This window comes from Loxodonta africana, chromosome 26, assembly GCF_030014295.1.
Source record: "Loxodonta africana isolate mLoxAfr1 chromosome 26, mLoxAfr1.hap2, whole genome shotgun sequence".
Taxonomy (NCBI): domain Eukaryota; kingdom Metazoa; phylum Chordata; class Mammalia; order Proboscidea; family Elephantidae; genus Loxodonta; species Loxodonta africana.
The window spans coordinates 25,846,297-25,861,178 of record NC_087367.1 but is presented as its reverse complement, the minus strand read 5'-3'; the positions used below and the strand labels follow the sequence as shown (position 1 = coordinate 25,861,178).

Here is a 14,882-nt window from a genome sequence, read left to right as displayed (position 1 = left end):
TGGAAGTGGTATATAGGAGATCAGGCCCAAGCAGGACCTGAGGGCACAAGTAAGTTACAAGAGGAAGTGGCCCAAATGCCCATGGTCTCCACTCCTGTCTCATTACCTTCTGTCTCCCATTCTGCACCTATGGCCTCATGGGGAGTTCCTTACGATCAGTTGACTGAAGAAGAGAAAACTCGTGCCTGGTTTACAGATGGTTCTGCGCCATATGCAACTTGAAAGTGGACAGTGGCAGCACTTTCTGGGTCCCTTTCTGGGACCTCCCTGAAGGACAGTGGTGAAGGAAAATGCTCCCAATGGGCATAACTTCGAGCAGTGCACCTGGTTGTTCACCTCGCTTGGAAGGAGAAATGGCCAGATGTGCGACTATATACTGATTCATGGGCTGTGGCCAGTGGTTTGGCTGGATAGTCAGAGACTTAGAAGGGACATGATTGGAAAATTGGAGACAAGGATTTAGTGGGGAAGAGGTATGTAAATATGCCTTTCTGAATGGGCCAAAGAAAGGAAGATATTTGTGTCTCATGTGAATGCTAACCAAAGGGTGACCTCAGCAGAGGAGGATTTTAACAGTCAAGTGGATAGGATGACTTGTTCTGTGGAAACCACTTATCCTCTTTCCCCAGCTACTCCCATCATTACTCAATGGGCTCATGAACAAAGCGGCCATGGGGCAGGGATTGAGGTTATGCATGGGCCCAGCAATACGGACTTTCACTCACCAAGGCCAAGTTGGCAACAGCCACTGCTGAGTGCCCAGTCTACCAGCAGCAGAGACCATCACTGAGTCCCCGATATGGCACCATCCTTTGAGGTGATCAGCCAGCAACCCGGTGGCAAGTTGATTACATTGGACCACTTTTAACACAGAAAGGGCAGTGTTTTGTTCTTACTGGAACAGACACTTACTCTGGATGTGGATTTGTCTTCCCTATATGCAATGCTTCTGCCAAAACTACCATCCATGGACTTACAGAATGCCTTATCCACCATCATGGTATCCCATACAGCATTGCCTTAGACCAAGGGACTCACCAGCGGGCCCGTGCCACACTGGCCATACCATGTTCCCCATCATCCTGAAGCAGCTGGCTTGATAGAAAGATGGAATGGCCTCCTAAAGATACAATTATGGCACCAGCTAGATGGCAATACCTCACAGGTTGGGGCAGTGTTCTCCAGGAGGCTGTATGTGTTCTAAACCAGTGTCCAGTGTATGGTGCTGTATTTCCCATAGCTAGGATTCATGGGTCCATGAATCAATGGGTAAAAGTGGGAGTGGCACCACTCACTATTACCCCTGGTGATCCACCTACAAGTTTTTGCTTCCTGTCCCTGCAACCTTATGCTCTGCGGGTCTAGAGGTCTTAGTTCCAGAGGGAGAAATGAAGTGGTTAAGAGCTTGGCTGATAACCAAAAGTTTGGAGTTCGAATCTACCTGTTGTTCCTTGGAAACCCTATAGGGCAGTTCTACTCTGTCCTGAGGTCACTATCAGTTGGAATCCACTTGATAGCAAAGGTTTTGAATGTGGTGAGGTAATTCACTCAGGGTGGCTAAAGACGTAAGTGCACATTTCTCTATAACTGAATTCAAAGTAGCTCACGAGTTACTTTGACTAACATGGAAAAGCTTGAATTTGCCAATTCAAGTTAACTCAGTCAATTGCAGTTGAGAGCTAATCTCCTCATATTAAAGACATTTGGGTTTCTCCCTTTTCCTCCTTCTTCTCAGATGTAATCTAGGTTTCTGAAGGACTTTTCATTGAGGCTCAGGAGGGGGGATGTTCAGTCCTGGCATCAATCACTGTGCTCACTGGACTCCAGCTCAGATGGAAAGCTGTGTGGGGTACTTTGGAAAACTCTCCTAACGTTGACTTTGGGGGTTAGACCCAGATGTTCTAGAACAGAGCTACTCAAAATGTGGTCTTTGGACCAGCAGCATCAATATCCCACTTAGCCCAGAGCCTTGTTGGAAACTCACATTCTTGGACCCCATCTCACACGAAGTGAATCAGAATCTTGGCATTTTAGCAAGCCCTCCAGGTGTCTCTGATGCACCTTAAAGTTTGAGAAACTGTGTTCTAGAAGATTTCTTAACATTTATCTAAGATATCATGATGAAATTGTATTTTTAATGTGTGGTTACAGTTGGGTTATGGTTACAGATATACCAGATGCTCATGAGGAACAGCGAGGTATAATGATTGAGCATTGGTTTTGGTGGGAATAGAGGAACCGTAGTATGAGAGGAGTCCCTGGGTGGCATAAATGGTTAAGCACTTGACTACTAACTGCAGGGTTGGCAATTCAAATCCACCCAGAGATGCCTTGGAAGAAAGACCTGGTTATTTACTTCTGAAAGATCACAGCCATTCAAAACCCTATAAAGTAGATTTCTGCTCTGGAACACGTCACCATGAGTTGGAATCAGCTCAACAAGGGAAGGAGGAGGTATAGGCGGCCATAGGACGTGAAGAAAGCAGAGGTACCTGGAGTCAAGGAATTGATAGAATAAAGAGAGTTGGGAATGGGTTGAAGGAGGAGCATTTTTTAGATGCTTGTTATTATGAGGGGTTACTGCCTTCTTTTGGGCTAAGTCTAATTTTAGTCCCCTTAAGAATAAGCATTGAAGGGGCAATTTTAGAACATCTAGTGACTTAGGTAAGTTCTCTACCCAGAATGATACTAAACAACTTCCAGGTATCTCTTGCACTAGTATGAGATTTCTCTTCCTTTCAAATGTCTAGGCAGATCTGGATCCCCACTCCTACCCTCTAAACACGCACACCCACACACCTTTTTCGAATGGATAACCATATATTTGCCTCATTTGAGGGAGTGATCTGACCTTTTTTATAACTTCCTTTGAGCGGAAATAATTGGCAGTATTGAGATCAAATCATAACCTTATCATCTCCTTTGGGGTTGCTCAGTGGGCAGGTACTTCTAAGTTTCTTGTAGAAACTTTTCGGGCATTACATATTCTGTTGCTGCAGTTTGCAAAAGATGTACTTTTGGAAAAGGTAATCACAGATGTTGGTGTGACTTAGGGACAGCAGACAACATTTTCACGAGAAAGGGAAAAAATAATAGATTGCTGTAGGGAGAGATAGCCCTCATTAGGCCTCTTTTGTGCCCACATGTCTCACCTGGTATAGCCAAGAATGCAAGGCCCTGACCCCTGTTTATCAGGGCCATTTCTCAGGTTTGTGTCAAGAAATCCTGAGGAACAAGGTAGTATTTTCCTCCAGGACTAAGAGTTAGTTTAACACAATTGCTTATTGCTTGCTATAAAAATGGAAAATTCCCTTAGCTCAGTATCCCTTTCCTGTGAATGCAGGTATCTTCTGGACCCTCTGTGTTGCCCTTGTGGGACTAGGGTCAAAGAGAATCAATACAAATATGCTGATGATCATGTTGCTTTCTGTGCCATGAAAAATGAAGTCCTATCTCTGACCCAGGAATCTTGTGTCTTCTGCCAGCATCTATAAAACAGTAACAGATTAATTTATGGTGCAGTGGTTAAAGAGATCGACTGCTAACCAAAAGGTCAATGGTTCAAAACTACCAGTGGCTCCATCAGAGAAAGATGTGGCAGTCTGCTTCCATAGAGATTTACACCCTATGGGGTCACTATCAGTCAGAATTGACTCAATGGCAGTGGATTTGTTTTGTTTTTGTTTTTTTTGGAGGAGGGTATGTAGGGTAAAATCAAATCGTAAGTCTGACAATTGTATGGTGAGAAATTAGAGAGCTAAAAGGCAGAAGAATAGATGTATTTGAATTGTGGAGTTGCAAAGTTTACTGACTATATCATAGACTGCCAGGAGGACAAAAAAAATCAGTCTTAGCAGAAATACAGCCAGAATTCTCCTTAGAAGCGAGGATGGTGAGACTTTGGCTCACCTACTTTGGACATGATATCACAAAAAACCAGTCAGTAGAAAAAAAAAACCATGCTTGGTAAAGTGAAGCCTCAGCAAAAACAAGGGAGACCCTCAGTGAGATGGACTGACACAAAAGCCACAAAAATGGACTGAGAATGCCAACGATCAGGGAGGTGGCATAAGACTGAGCAGTTTTGTTCTGTTGTACACAGAGTTACATGAGTATGAGTGACTCGACAGCAACTAACAACAGCAAGACCTCTGAAAAGGAATTTGTTCAAGTTTCCCAGAGTAGGGATTCAGGAAGAGAACAACAGGAGGTGGTGGTGGGGTATAATGTCAGGGTTTTGGGAGATTAAAAAGAGTATTTGAGGGGTTGCTTTATTCCATAAGTGGCTATACACGCTCATACACCTATTATGGGGACAGTGCTCTAAGTTGGGTTGAAAAGGGAGAGGACAATGTTTGTTCACCTAGTGACCATTAACTTTGCCTTTAGGTAGGTGTAAGCTGTTTCAAGTGGTAATAAATAGTGTCACAGCAGACCTCCATCATCGCGCACATGCTCAGACAAGCAGATACCACTTTGCTAGCAGGGTGAGTGAAGATTGTTTCCTTGTTCAGGCAAGGACATTTCCTCCTTATTAAGTCTTTTTTTTTCCTTCTCAGTATAACTTCAGGGCGAAGTCTATAAGAGTTGCCCTCCCATTTCACTGGAGGGCATAAAAACCTGGGGTAAGGAGAATTCAAGCGAAAGAGTGAATTAGCTAGCTATGGATGTAGTAGTAGCTGGTGGGAGAGAGAGAGAATTGTATGGCGATCATGTATGTTATTGCCCTCATCCTGCCTTTTCCTTGCCTCTTGTTTGCTGGCTCTTCGAACATAATGAAGGGTAGAATAAACATTCCACAGTCACTCAAATTGCAGCTTTTCAGAAAGCTAAGTCACAAAAAAATCTTATTCTAAACTGATGTCATTGGATTCTAGAGTCTGCTTTCATCACATTCTGTGTTATTGCTATGCTAATTCCACGAGCAGCTTAAGCATTCAGTCTTCTGGCTTGTTCCATCTACTCGGGCATTTCACGGCTTAAGGATGATGGCCTAGAAGGGAAGGGTTTTTAAAGATTTACTTTGGATTGAATACAATATGGGAAAATGCTTAAGGTAGGTCTTTAAAAAACAAGACAATACAAAACAAAAAACAGCACTCCTCCCCATTTCATGTGGTGAAGGATGTTAGAAAGATTCATAAACCAAGCTTTAATGCTCCCTTTTCCTTCCCACAATAACTGGGTATCTGGAATGTCTAGATATTTACCTGAAATACTTTCTCCAGAGAGGTTCTGTTTCACCCATAGTTAATATTTTTAGAGTGCAAATAGTTAACAGGGTATTATTCCATTTAACTCCTTTCAATGCAGTAGTTTAATAGCCTAAAAGAAATATTATAATTTATTATTTTTAAAACAGGAAATTCTACCTTTCCTTTCAGGGGACCCTTTAGTCTGATGCCCTCTCATAGATTTCCCATGATCTTTCTTTCTGCCAATTTCCCTGAGTCTTTCAGCTTACTTCCCAAGGTTTAATGAACTGGGCAGGCACTGTGTAGATAATTTAGAGATAATATTTTAGACTCAGGCATTCTTTTGGGTACACCTCTCTGAATATTATCTTCAGCTGCCAAGTTTTTCTTATTCCCTGTTGTTTCCATATTGGTAAGGTGGATATTTTTCAGGAGGCTTGGCGGGTCTCCATCTCTGCTTCCTATTTTTTTTCCTCACTTCACACTTTTCTCACTCCAGCTGCTGCAACAAGGACCAGTGTTTCCAACCATATTGTCCTGAAGAACAAGTTACTGCAGAATTCCAGTACCTTCGAGCCTCTTCTGTTACTCAACCAGATATACCTCCTGGTCGTTTAACATCTCATCCTACTGTAACACACAGAGTCAGTTCATCTAAAAGAAGTCATAGTTTACCTACTGAACTAAATGTATCTGCTGTCATATCTTTATCTGGAAAAAGACGTTCTTTATTGTCTAAACTTAAAAACAGTACTTCCCTTTCTAAAAACCAAAGTAGAGCTAACTTTGATTCTCAAGAAAAATTAAGCCTCAACGATTTAAACTCTTCCACAAACCTTTTTGGCTCTAGATCCAGAAGATTTTTCTCTGCCCCTAGACTAAGTGTAATTTCCTGTTACCAGAATGCTACTTTTTTTGATTCTCAACCAACTTGTCAGAAATTTTTGGCTCTAAATGAAATTGGACTATTTTCTAAAGACCCAAGTATTGCTGATACTCAAAAACATGCAAGATTGTCTGCTCCTGAATATACCAGTAAACATTTTATGAGTATTGAAACAGCAGATACGTCAGCCCCTAAAAGCATTGATAAAGCCACTTATTATCAAAACACAGCAGCCTTCATTCCTCATCCAGTTGGTGTTTCTTCTTCCTGGTCACAAAATAACGTTGCCACTGATATTCAGCAAAGTAACCAATTAAGTAAAGATCCAACAGATTCCCTCTATCCTGGTTCTCAAAGTCATAATCCAAACTATTCTGCAGCTTTGGTTGATGGATTTTCTTCAGGTTGTAAAAACAGCTCCTGGTTTACCCCGTGTCAAAGTATTACTTCATGCTTCTTTCAAGATCGAAAAGTTGTTGACTCACCCGAAGATGAAGACAAATCTTCAGCTGTTGAAATTCCTAACACAAGGTCTCCTCAGACTTACTCTCTCAGAAAAAAAAATCAGAAGTTTTTCTACCAGCCACTGTTGGTAGTCCACAGAAATCCCTGCTCAGTTCTCATAGAAGCCCCTCCCCTTAATAAGCTTCGCTGCATTTTCTGAAAAAGATCCTTACATTGCACTTTGAATCTAGTTTTAATTGTTGTATTTTTTTTTTTTTTGAAAGATAGTTTGTTAACAGTATTGGAATATGGAAGTCAAAGATTTTTTCCTCTGTTTCAGGTTTTTTACTGTTTTGAGACCGGCTGGTCCCCAGTTTTTGAGTGACTATTGTAACACTTCTATGGTCTGAACCTAGTATCAAGCTTTGATGTACCGTCTTCTATATGCACTCCATTCTTTGGGAGTCTAGGGCCTTATTTTATCCTACTGTAATCATTAGAAATAGTATTCCTACATAATGTATAACCAAACCCACTGGTGTCGAGTCCATTCTGACTCATAGTGACCCTGTAGGACAAAGTAGAACTGCCTCATAGGATTTCCAAGGCTGTAAATCTTTTCAGAAGAAGACTGCCACATATTTCCCCTGAGGAGCGGCAGATGGGTTCAAACTGCCGACCTTTAATTAGCAGTGGAACGCTTTAACCATTGCACCACCAGGGCTACTGTACATAATGTATAAAACCAAAGGAAAAAAAAAAAACAAGCCCGTTGCCGTCGAGCCGATTCTGACTCATAGTGACCCTATAGGACTGAGAGTTTCCAAGAAACATCTGATGGATTCAAGCCACTAGCCTTTTGGTTAGCAGCCATAGCTCTTAACCACTGCGCCACCAGGGCTCCACATAATGTATAGAGCTCTATTAATCATTTTTCCCATTTTTTATTTACATCAGCCCCGGTAGCCATGGTGTTTCTTATGCCAGATATCCGACTGAGAGATGTTTTTGTTAATACAAGGATAAAATTATAAGTAAAAATAAACACGTAAATAAAGTGAAACTATATAAAAAAAAATATAGAACAGATAAAAACCAGATTCTTTAACTGAGTAATTTTAATACAGATTTCTGTGTTCACGTTTGTATATGCACAAATCTGAGAATTCAGAGAACTCTGAAATCATAAAATAAAAAGCCTATATACTAGACTCTAAAATTTTTATTTTTTAAAGTGAATATGTTTCAGAATTTTTCCATCACATTAAACAAAATTATAAATATATTTATCAAAATAACAAATGGGTAGAAAATGAATATTGGCAATTAAAAACAGTAAGTTAGGATAAAATAAGATTTTGTAGAAGAAAAGCAATTTACATTATTTTCAGTAATTTGTCATCATTTCATTAGTTGCTCCCCAAAACTGTGTCATTGAGATAAGATGTTATTTTTATTTTTGGATTTTTCTCTTCCTCTTAGCATGTATCTTTTAAAAAACAAACAAGGATGAGGTACGATAAAGTCAAGGAAAGGAACTGAATCAGGGTGTCTGAAGTCAGAAGGGCCACAGTACTGTAGCCAGGAATCTTTTTGCCTGTTTGGATGCAGCTCACTACCACTATACTTCTGTAAATACACTACTTCATTGTGGTGCAGCAGTTAAGTGCTCAGCTGTTAACTGAGAGAAAGTTCATCCGTTTGTACCCACCAGCTGCTCTGCCAGAGAACAGAACTTGTGATCTGCTCCCCTAAAGATTACAGCCTAGGAAACTCTATGGAACAGTTCTGCTCTGTCCTCTAGGGTTGCTATGAATCAGAATCGACTCGAGGGCACAAAACAACAACATTCGTGTAGTAAATAATGTCATTTTTTATTTAAATAAAGCAACCACGCCTGCCTTCAGAGATGCCATGGTTGCTATTGATGCAAATAGTCGAATGTGCAGAAATGAAGGGATATCATTAAAAGTACATGAAGAGACAAAAGTTTCAAAGTACATTTGGCATTGTAAGGTGAGCTTCTTCAGGCCTGCTAAAAGAGTGTTGGAATATTGAAGGTTTGACATCCGATAATATATGAAATGACTTTTCCTTTGCCCTAGCACAAAACTCAGCTCTAACCCAAAGTTATAGATGGGGCTGAGTTCTCCCAGGCATGTTTAGATATGCCTTATTTTTTTCGATTTGTTTTCAAAGATTTCTCTTATAATTTTCTGAGAAATGCCCAGTTATAAATAAAAGACCCCTGTCCAAAGTAGGAAAAACAGCTTTCCCACAGATGGGCATTTTTTTAATGTGAAAAAGAGACTAGCCTGAATGTTCTCTTTTGTTTCGTTGGCCAGTTGGCCCACTGGGTGGCAGAAACGGTTTGTGCTCCACTACTAACTGAAAAGTTGATGGTTTGAATCCATCCAGTGTTGCTTGGGAAGAAAGGCCTAGCTATCTGCTCCTGAAAAATCAGCCACTGAAAACCATAGTTCTCCTCTGACACACGTGGGTTCGCCAGGAGTCAGAGTTGACTGGATGGCAACGGTGTTTTGGGGGAGCCCTGGTGGTGCAGTGGTTAAGAGCTACGGCTGCTAACCAAAAGGTCAACAGTTTGAATCCACCATCTGCTCCTTGGAAACCCTACATGGCAGTTCTACTCTGTCCTGTAGGGTTGCTATGAGTAGGGATTGACTGGACAGCAGTGGGTTTTCTGGTAAGTTCTATGGGGAGCCCTGGTGGTGCAGAGTTAAAGCCTCAGCTGCTAACCGAAAGGTGGGAAATTCAAACCCACCAGCTGCTCCATGGAAAAACGATGTGGCATTCTGCTGCCATAAGGATGTACAGCCTTGAAAATCCGATGGGGCCGTTCTGGCCTGTAGGGTTGCTATGAGTCAGAATCAGCTCGATTGTGGGTGTGGTTTTTTGGCCAAGTTCTGTGGGGAAATACTTTTGGGGCTTTGGTTAGAATGGCATTAAAATCATGGATTAATTTGGGGTATGAAATTGTTTTAATATAAAGTTTTCCAGTCCAAGAATACAAAATCTTTCTCCTTTTATTTGTGTGCTTTTTAATGTCCTCAGATGATATTTTGTAGTTACCCTGGAAGGGACATAAAAAACTTTTATGGACTTTTTTCCTAAGTACCTTATATTTTCCTGATATTATGAACAATGTTTCATAAAATTACACTTTTTAACTTGTGTTCTAGTGTATAAGAACACAATTGATTATCAAAAATTGATCATAAATCTTAGTTTTAACTACTTACCTGTAAATTCTTTCAGGTTTTCTATTCTATTGACTAATCTTCAAATATTGACAATTCTTTTTTTTCTTTCCCAGTTTTTATAATTTTTATTTGCTTTTCTTTGATTACTGTGCTAACAGGACCTCTCATACAGTGTTGAATAGATACAGTAATATTGGACATCCTTGTCTATTCTTGATTTTAAGGAAAATGCTTCTAATGGTTCATCATTAAGTGTAAATATATTGTGATTTTTGGTAGGTAACCTTTATTAGATCAGGAAAAGCCTTTCCATTTCTTGTTTAAAGATTTGGCATTTCTTTTCTCCTGAAATGGTGTTATAATTTCTTGATTTTTTTTTTTTTTTTAACAACCACTGAAGTGATCATATAGTGTTTCTCATTTTATCTGTTGTCCTAGAGAAATTTTCTAGTGTTAAATCGTGTTTGAGATTCCTGGAATAAAACATTTTTGGTTATGATACATTCTTTCATGTTTGTTGTAATGCCTTGGCTACTTTATGTAGGTTTTTTACAGCTATGTTCATGTGTGAAATTGGGCTATAATTTTCGTTTCTGACACTATCCTTGTTTGGTTGTTAACTAGCTTCTTAAAAATGAGCTGAGGATTGTTCCCTCTTTTTTAATTCTTTTTTTTTTTTAACTTTTTTTTATTGTGGTAAAAGATTAGGTAGGTAGGTAGGTAGGTGGTAGGTGGGTAGGTAGGTAGGTAGATTAGATAGATAGATAGATAGATAGATAGATAGATAGATAGATAGATAGATAGATAGATAGATAGATAGACAGACAGACAGACAGACAGACAGACAGACAGATAGATAGATAGATAGATGATAGAGAGACACACAAATGTACATATAAAACAAACAACTTTTTTTTTTTATAATTGTACTTTAGGTGAAAGTTTATAGCTTAAGTTGGTTTCTCATACAGAAATTTATACACACATTGTTATGTGACCCTAGTTGCTATGCCTGTAATGTGACCGTACAGTCCTCCTTTCCACCCCGATTTCCTGTGTCCGTTCAACTTGCTCCTATCCCTTTCTGCCTTCTCATCTCCCCTCTGGACAGGAGCTGTCCTTTTAGTCTCGTGTATCTACTTGAACTGAGAAGCACACCCTTCACGAGTATCATTTTGTATCTTACAGTCCAGTCTGTTCTTTGTCTGAAGAGTTGGCTTCGGGTTTTAGTTCTGGGTTAAGAGAGTCTTCTCCAGTGAAGCTGTCAGGGCCAGGGCTTTTTTTTGTTGTTGTTGGGAGCTTTTTAATTACCTTTTCAATTTCTTTTGTTATAGGTTTATTTAGTTGTTCTACCTCTGTTTGTGTTAGTTTAGGTAGGTAGTGTGTTTCTAGAAATTTGTGCATTTCCTCTAGGTTTTCAAATTTGTTAAGAGTACAATTTTTCATAGTATTCTGTTATGATTCTTTTAATTTCAGTTGGGTCTGTTGTGATATCACCAAGGGCGTTTCTTATTTGGGTTATTTGCTTTCCTGTTTTTCCTTTGTCAGTTTGGCCAATAGTTTATTGATTTTGTTAATCGTTTCAGAGAATCAGCTTTTGGTCTTGTTAACTCTTTCAATTGTTTTTCTATTCTCTACTTCATTTAATTCTGCTCTAATTGTTATTATTTGCATTCTTCTGGCGCCTGAGGACTTCTTTTGCTGCTGTCTTTCCATTTACTCAAGTTGTAGGGTTAATGTTTTGATTTTGGCCCTGTCTTCTTTTTGGATATGTGCATTTATTGCTATAAATTGACCTCTGAGCACTGCTTTTGCTGTGTCCCAAAGGGTCTGGTAGGATGTGTTTTCATTCTCATTTGATTCTATGAATTTCTTTATTCAGTCCTTAACTTCTGCTATAACCCAGTAGTTTTTTAGCAAGGTGTTGTTCAGTTTCCATGTGTTTGATTTTTTTCCCTTGCTTTTTCTGTTACTGATTTCTACTTTTATGGCTTTATGGTCAGAAAAGATGCTTTGTAGTATTTCAGAGCTTTGGATTCTGTAAAGGCTTGCCTTATATATAGCCTGATATGTGGTCTGTTCTGGAGAATGTTCCATATGTGTTGGAAAAGAAAGTATACTTGGCTGCTGTTGGGTAGAGCATTCTGTATATGTCTATGAAGTCAGGTTGGTTGATTGTGACATTTAGATCTTCCGTGTCTTTGTTGAGCTTCTTTTTAGATGTTCTGTCCTTCACCAAAAGTGGTATGTTGAAGTCTTCTACTACTATTGTGGAGTTGTCTTTCTCTTTTCAATGCTGTTAGAGTTTGTGTTATGTATTTTGGAGCCCAGTCATTGCGTTTGTAAATATTTATTATGGTGATGTACTCCTGGTGTATTGATCCTTTAATTATTATATAGTGTCCTTCTTTATGCTTTGCGGTGGATATTGCTTTAAAGTCTGTTTTGTCAGAGATTAATATTGCCACTCCTGCTCATTCTTGACTGTTGTTTGCTTGATATATTTTTTCCCATCCTTTGAGTTTTAGTTTGTTTATGTCTTTAAGTCTAAGGTGTGCCTCTTGTAGGCAGCATGTAGACGGATCATGTTTTTTTTAATCCATTCTGCCACTCTGTTTATTGGTACATTTAGTCTGTTTGCATTCGATGTAATTATTGATAGGTAATTTTTTTTATGAGTTTAGTGCTGTCATTTTGATGTCTATGTGTGTGTGTGTGTGTATTGTTGACAGTTTCTTTGTTCCACTTAATTTTCTGTGCTGTGTCATTTTTCTTTATGTATTTTTTTCCTTTTTTTCATTGTTGATTTTGTAATTGCTGAGTCTTTGTTTTTTTCATGGATGCGTAGGATTGTTAGTTTCCTTTGTGGCTACCTTAATATTTACCCCTGTTTTTCTAAGTTCAAACCGTCTTTTATTTCCTGATATCAAATTTGACTTCTCCATATGAACGATCTATGACTACATTTTTTGGTCCCTCTTTTTTGTTTTAATGTTGTCATCTTTTACATATTGTCATCTCTGTTTCTTTATTTTCAGTGCTTTAGCTTTGATTTACCTTTGTGACTTCCCTATCAGGGTTGATATCTGGTTGCTCTGTCCTGTGTTCTAGTCTTGGGGAGTTATCTGATGTTATTGATTTTCTAACCTGAGGACTCTCTTTGGTATTTCTTGTAATTTTGGGTTAGTTTTTACAAATTCTCTAAACTTCTGTTTATCTAGAAATGCCCTAATTTCACCATCACATTTTAGGGACGGTTTTGCTGGATGTATAATTCCTGGCTGGCATTTTTTTTTTCTTTTAAGACTTTATATATGTCATCCCATTGCCTTCTTGCCTGCATGGTTTCTGCTGAGTAGTCTGAGTTTAGTCTTATCGACTGTCCTCTGTAGATGACTTTTTATTTACCCCAGTCACTCTTAAAATTATCTCTTTATCTTTGTTTTTGACAAGTTTAATTATAATGTTTCTTGGTGATTTTGGGGGTCTACTTTGTGTGGGGTTCAATGAGCTTCTTGGATAAATATCTTCTCATCTTTGACAATATCAGGGGAGTTTTCTGCCAACAAATCTTCAACAATTCTCTCTGTGTTTTCTGTTACCCCCCCCCCCCCCACCACATACCATTATGGTACTCCAATCACTCGTCGGTTATTCCTCTTGATAGAGTCTTACATAATTCTTAGGGTATCTTCTCTCTTTTTTTTTTTTTTTAATTCTTTTTACCTGGTTTTTCCTCAGATGAGTTGGTGTCAAGTGCTTTATCATCAGTCTCACTAATTCTGACTTCTGTTGCCTCATTTCTGCTCCTATGACTTTATATTGAGTTGTCTAGTTATGAAATTTTATTGTTGATCTTCTGGATTTCTGTTTGCTGTCTCTCTGTGAATTCTTACAGCCTGTTAAATTTGTTGTTATGCTGTTCTATAATATTCTTAAGTTTCTCTATTGCTTTGTCTGTGTGTTCTTTGGCTTGTTCTTGCTTTTCCTGATCTCCTTCCTGATCTCTTTAAGAGTTCTGTATATTAATCTTTTGTATTCTACCCCCAGTAATTCCAGGAAGTTCTCTTTCTCTGGAAGATGTCTTGATTCTTGTTTTGGGAGCTTGCTGATGCCATCACAGTCTGCCTCTTGACTATTGTCTCCAAGCTGTCAATAAGTTATTATATTTATTTACTTTATGTTTGCTTACTGTGTCCTAGCTTCTTGGTTTTTTTTTGTTTTGAAATGCCCAAATAGGCTGCTCGTGTGAGCTAGTTTGATTATTGGCACCTTTGAAGCTCTAACATCCTGTCACCACATGGTTAGATTTGTTACTGGGTATATGAGCCCAGAATCCATTTACTTTTCTTGTATGGATTCAGATCAGGCGTCCAGGTAGTCAGTCACCGAGTGTGTGGTACATGCTTTCACCTACAGTTGTAGATGTGCAGGGGTGATTGGTGTAGGCACAGGTTTCTTGATGCAGTAGGAGATCACACGCTGAGCAAGGTAGGGGGCTGACAGCTGCCTCTGAGTGTCTGGAAGGAAAGTGTGTCCCTGTTCCCTAGAATATGAAGGTGGGTGGGTTTGCATCCAGACTATAGGCACCCCATGCTGTTGGTTGTAAGGGCTGGGAGGCACCACTTATTCTTGGACCTCTGTCGCAGGTGGCTCAGTAAAGTTGGTGGAGCTACCAGTCCTCAGGCCCCTGATGTGGGTAGATGAGGACCCTGCTTAGTAGGCAGAGTGGTGTCAAATGTCATGAAGCTGCCACTCCACCATATAGCTGATACAGCTGAAGTTAGGCTTCAGGTATATATCCTGTTGTACTGTGCTAATGAGGGCCTACACTGTTGAGATGGGCCCACACAGATCTGTGCGGGGGTGAAAGGCAAAGGAACTGTGCCTGCCCTAAGTTCCCAGCTTAGGGGAGCTAGCAGATTATTTTTTCCTGTTTGTTAATTTGTTCCCTCTCCAAGGCCAGGAGAATGGTTCAGGACACGTGATGGGTCCTACTTCTTGCCCAGGGGAAAGGGAAATTCCTGAAGCTGGCCCAGAAGCTGGTACTGAGTGGTGAGGGGGCAGGTAAATGGGAGACAGGTTTTTCCTAAATGGGTGTTTTTGATCCTTGTAGTAGGTCAGACACATCTACTT

The 14,882-nt window shown here is 39.6% G+C and overlaps 2 protein-coding genes across 2 annotated transcripts in view; both read left to right on the top strand.

Annotated features, from left to right (window-relative positions):
* The window catches only part of RMDN2 (regulator of microtubule dynamics 2), a 118,524-nt gene that overhangs the window by 30,843 nt on the left and 72,799 nt on the right, over nucleotides 1-14,882 (top strand). The gene's annotated exons all lie outside the window — the stretch shown is intronic.
* On the top strand, nucleotides 800-7,305 carry LOC135228679 (uncharacterized). The gene is made up of 2 exons (XM_064276967.1): nucleotides 800-839; nucleotides 5,613-7,305. The coding sequence occupies exons 1-2, from the start codon at nucleotides 800-802 to the stop codon at nucleotides 6,743-6,745; spliced, it is 1,173 nt and encodes a 390-aa protein (XP_064133037.1). The 3' UTR covers nucleotides 6,746-7,305.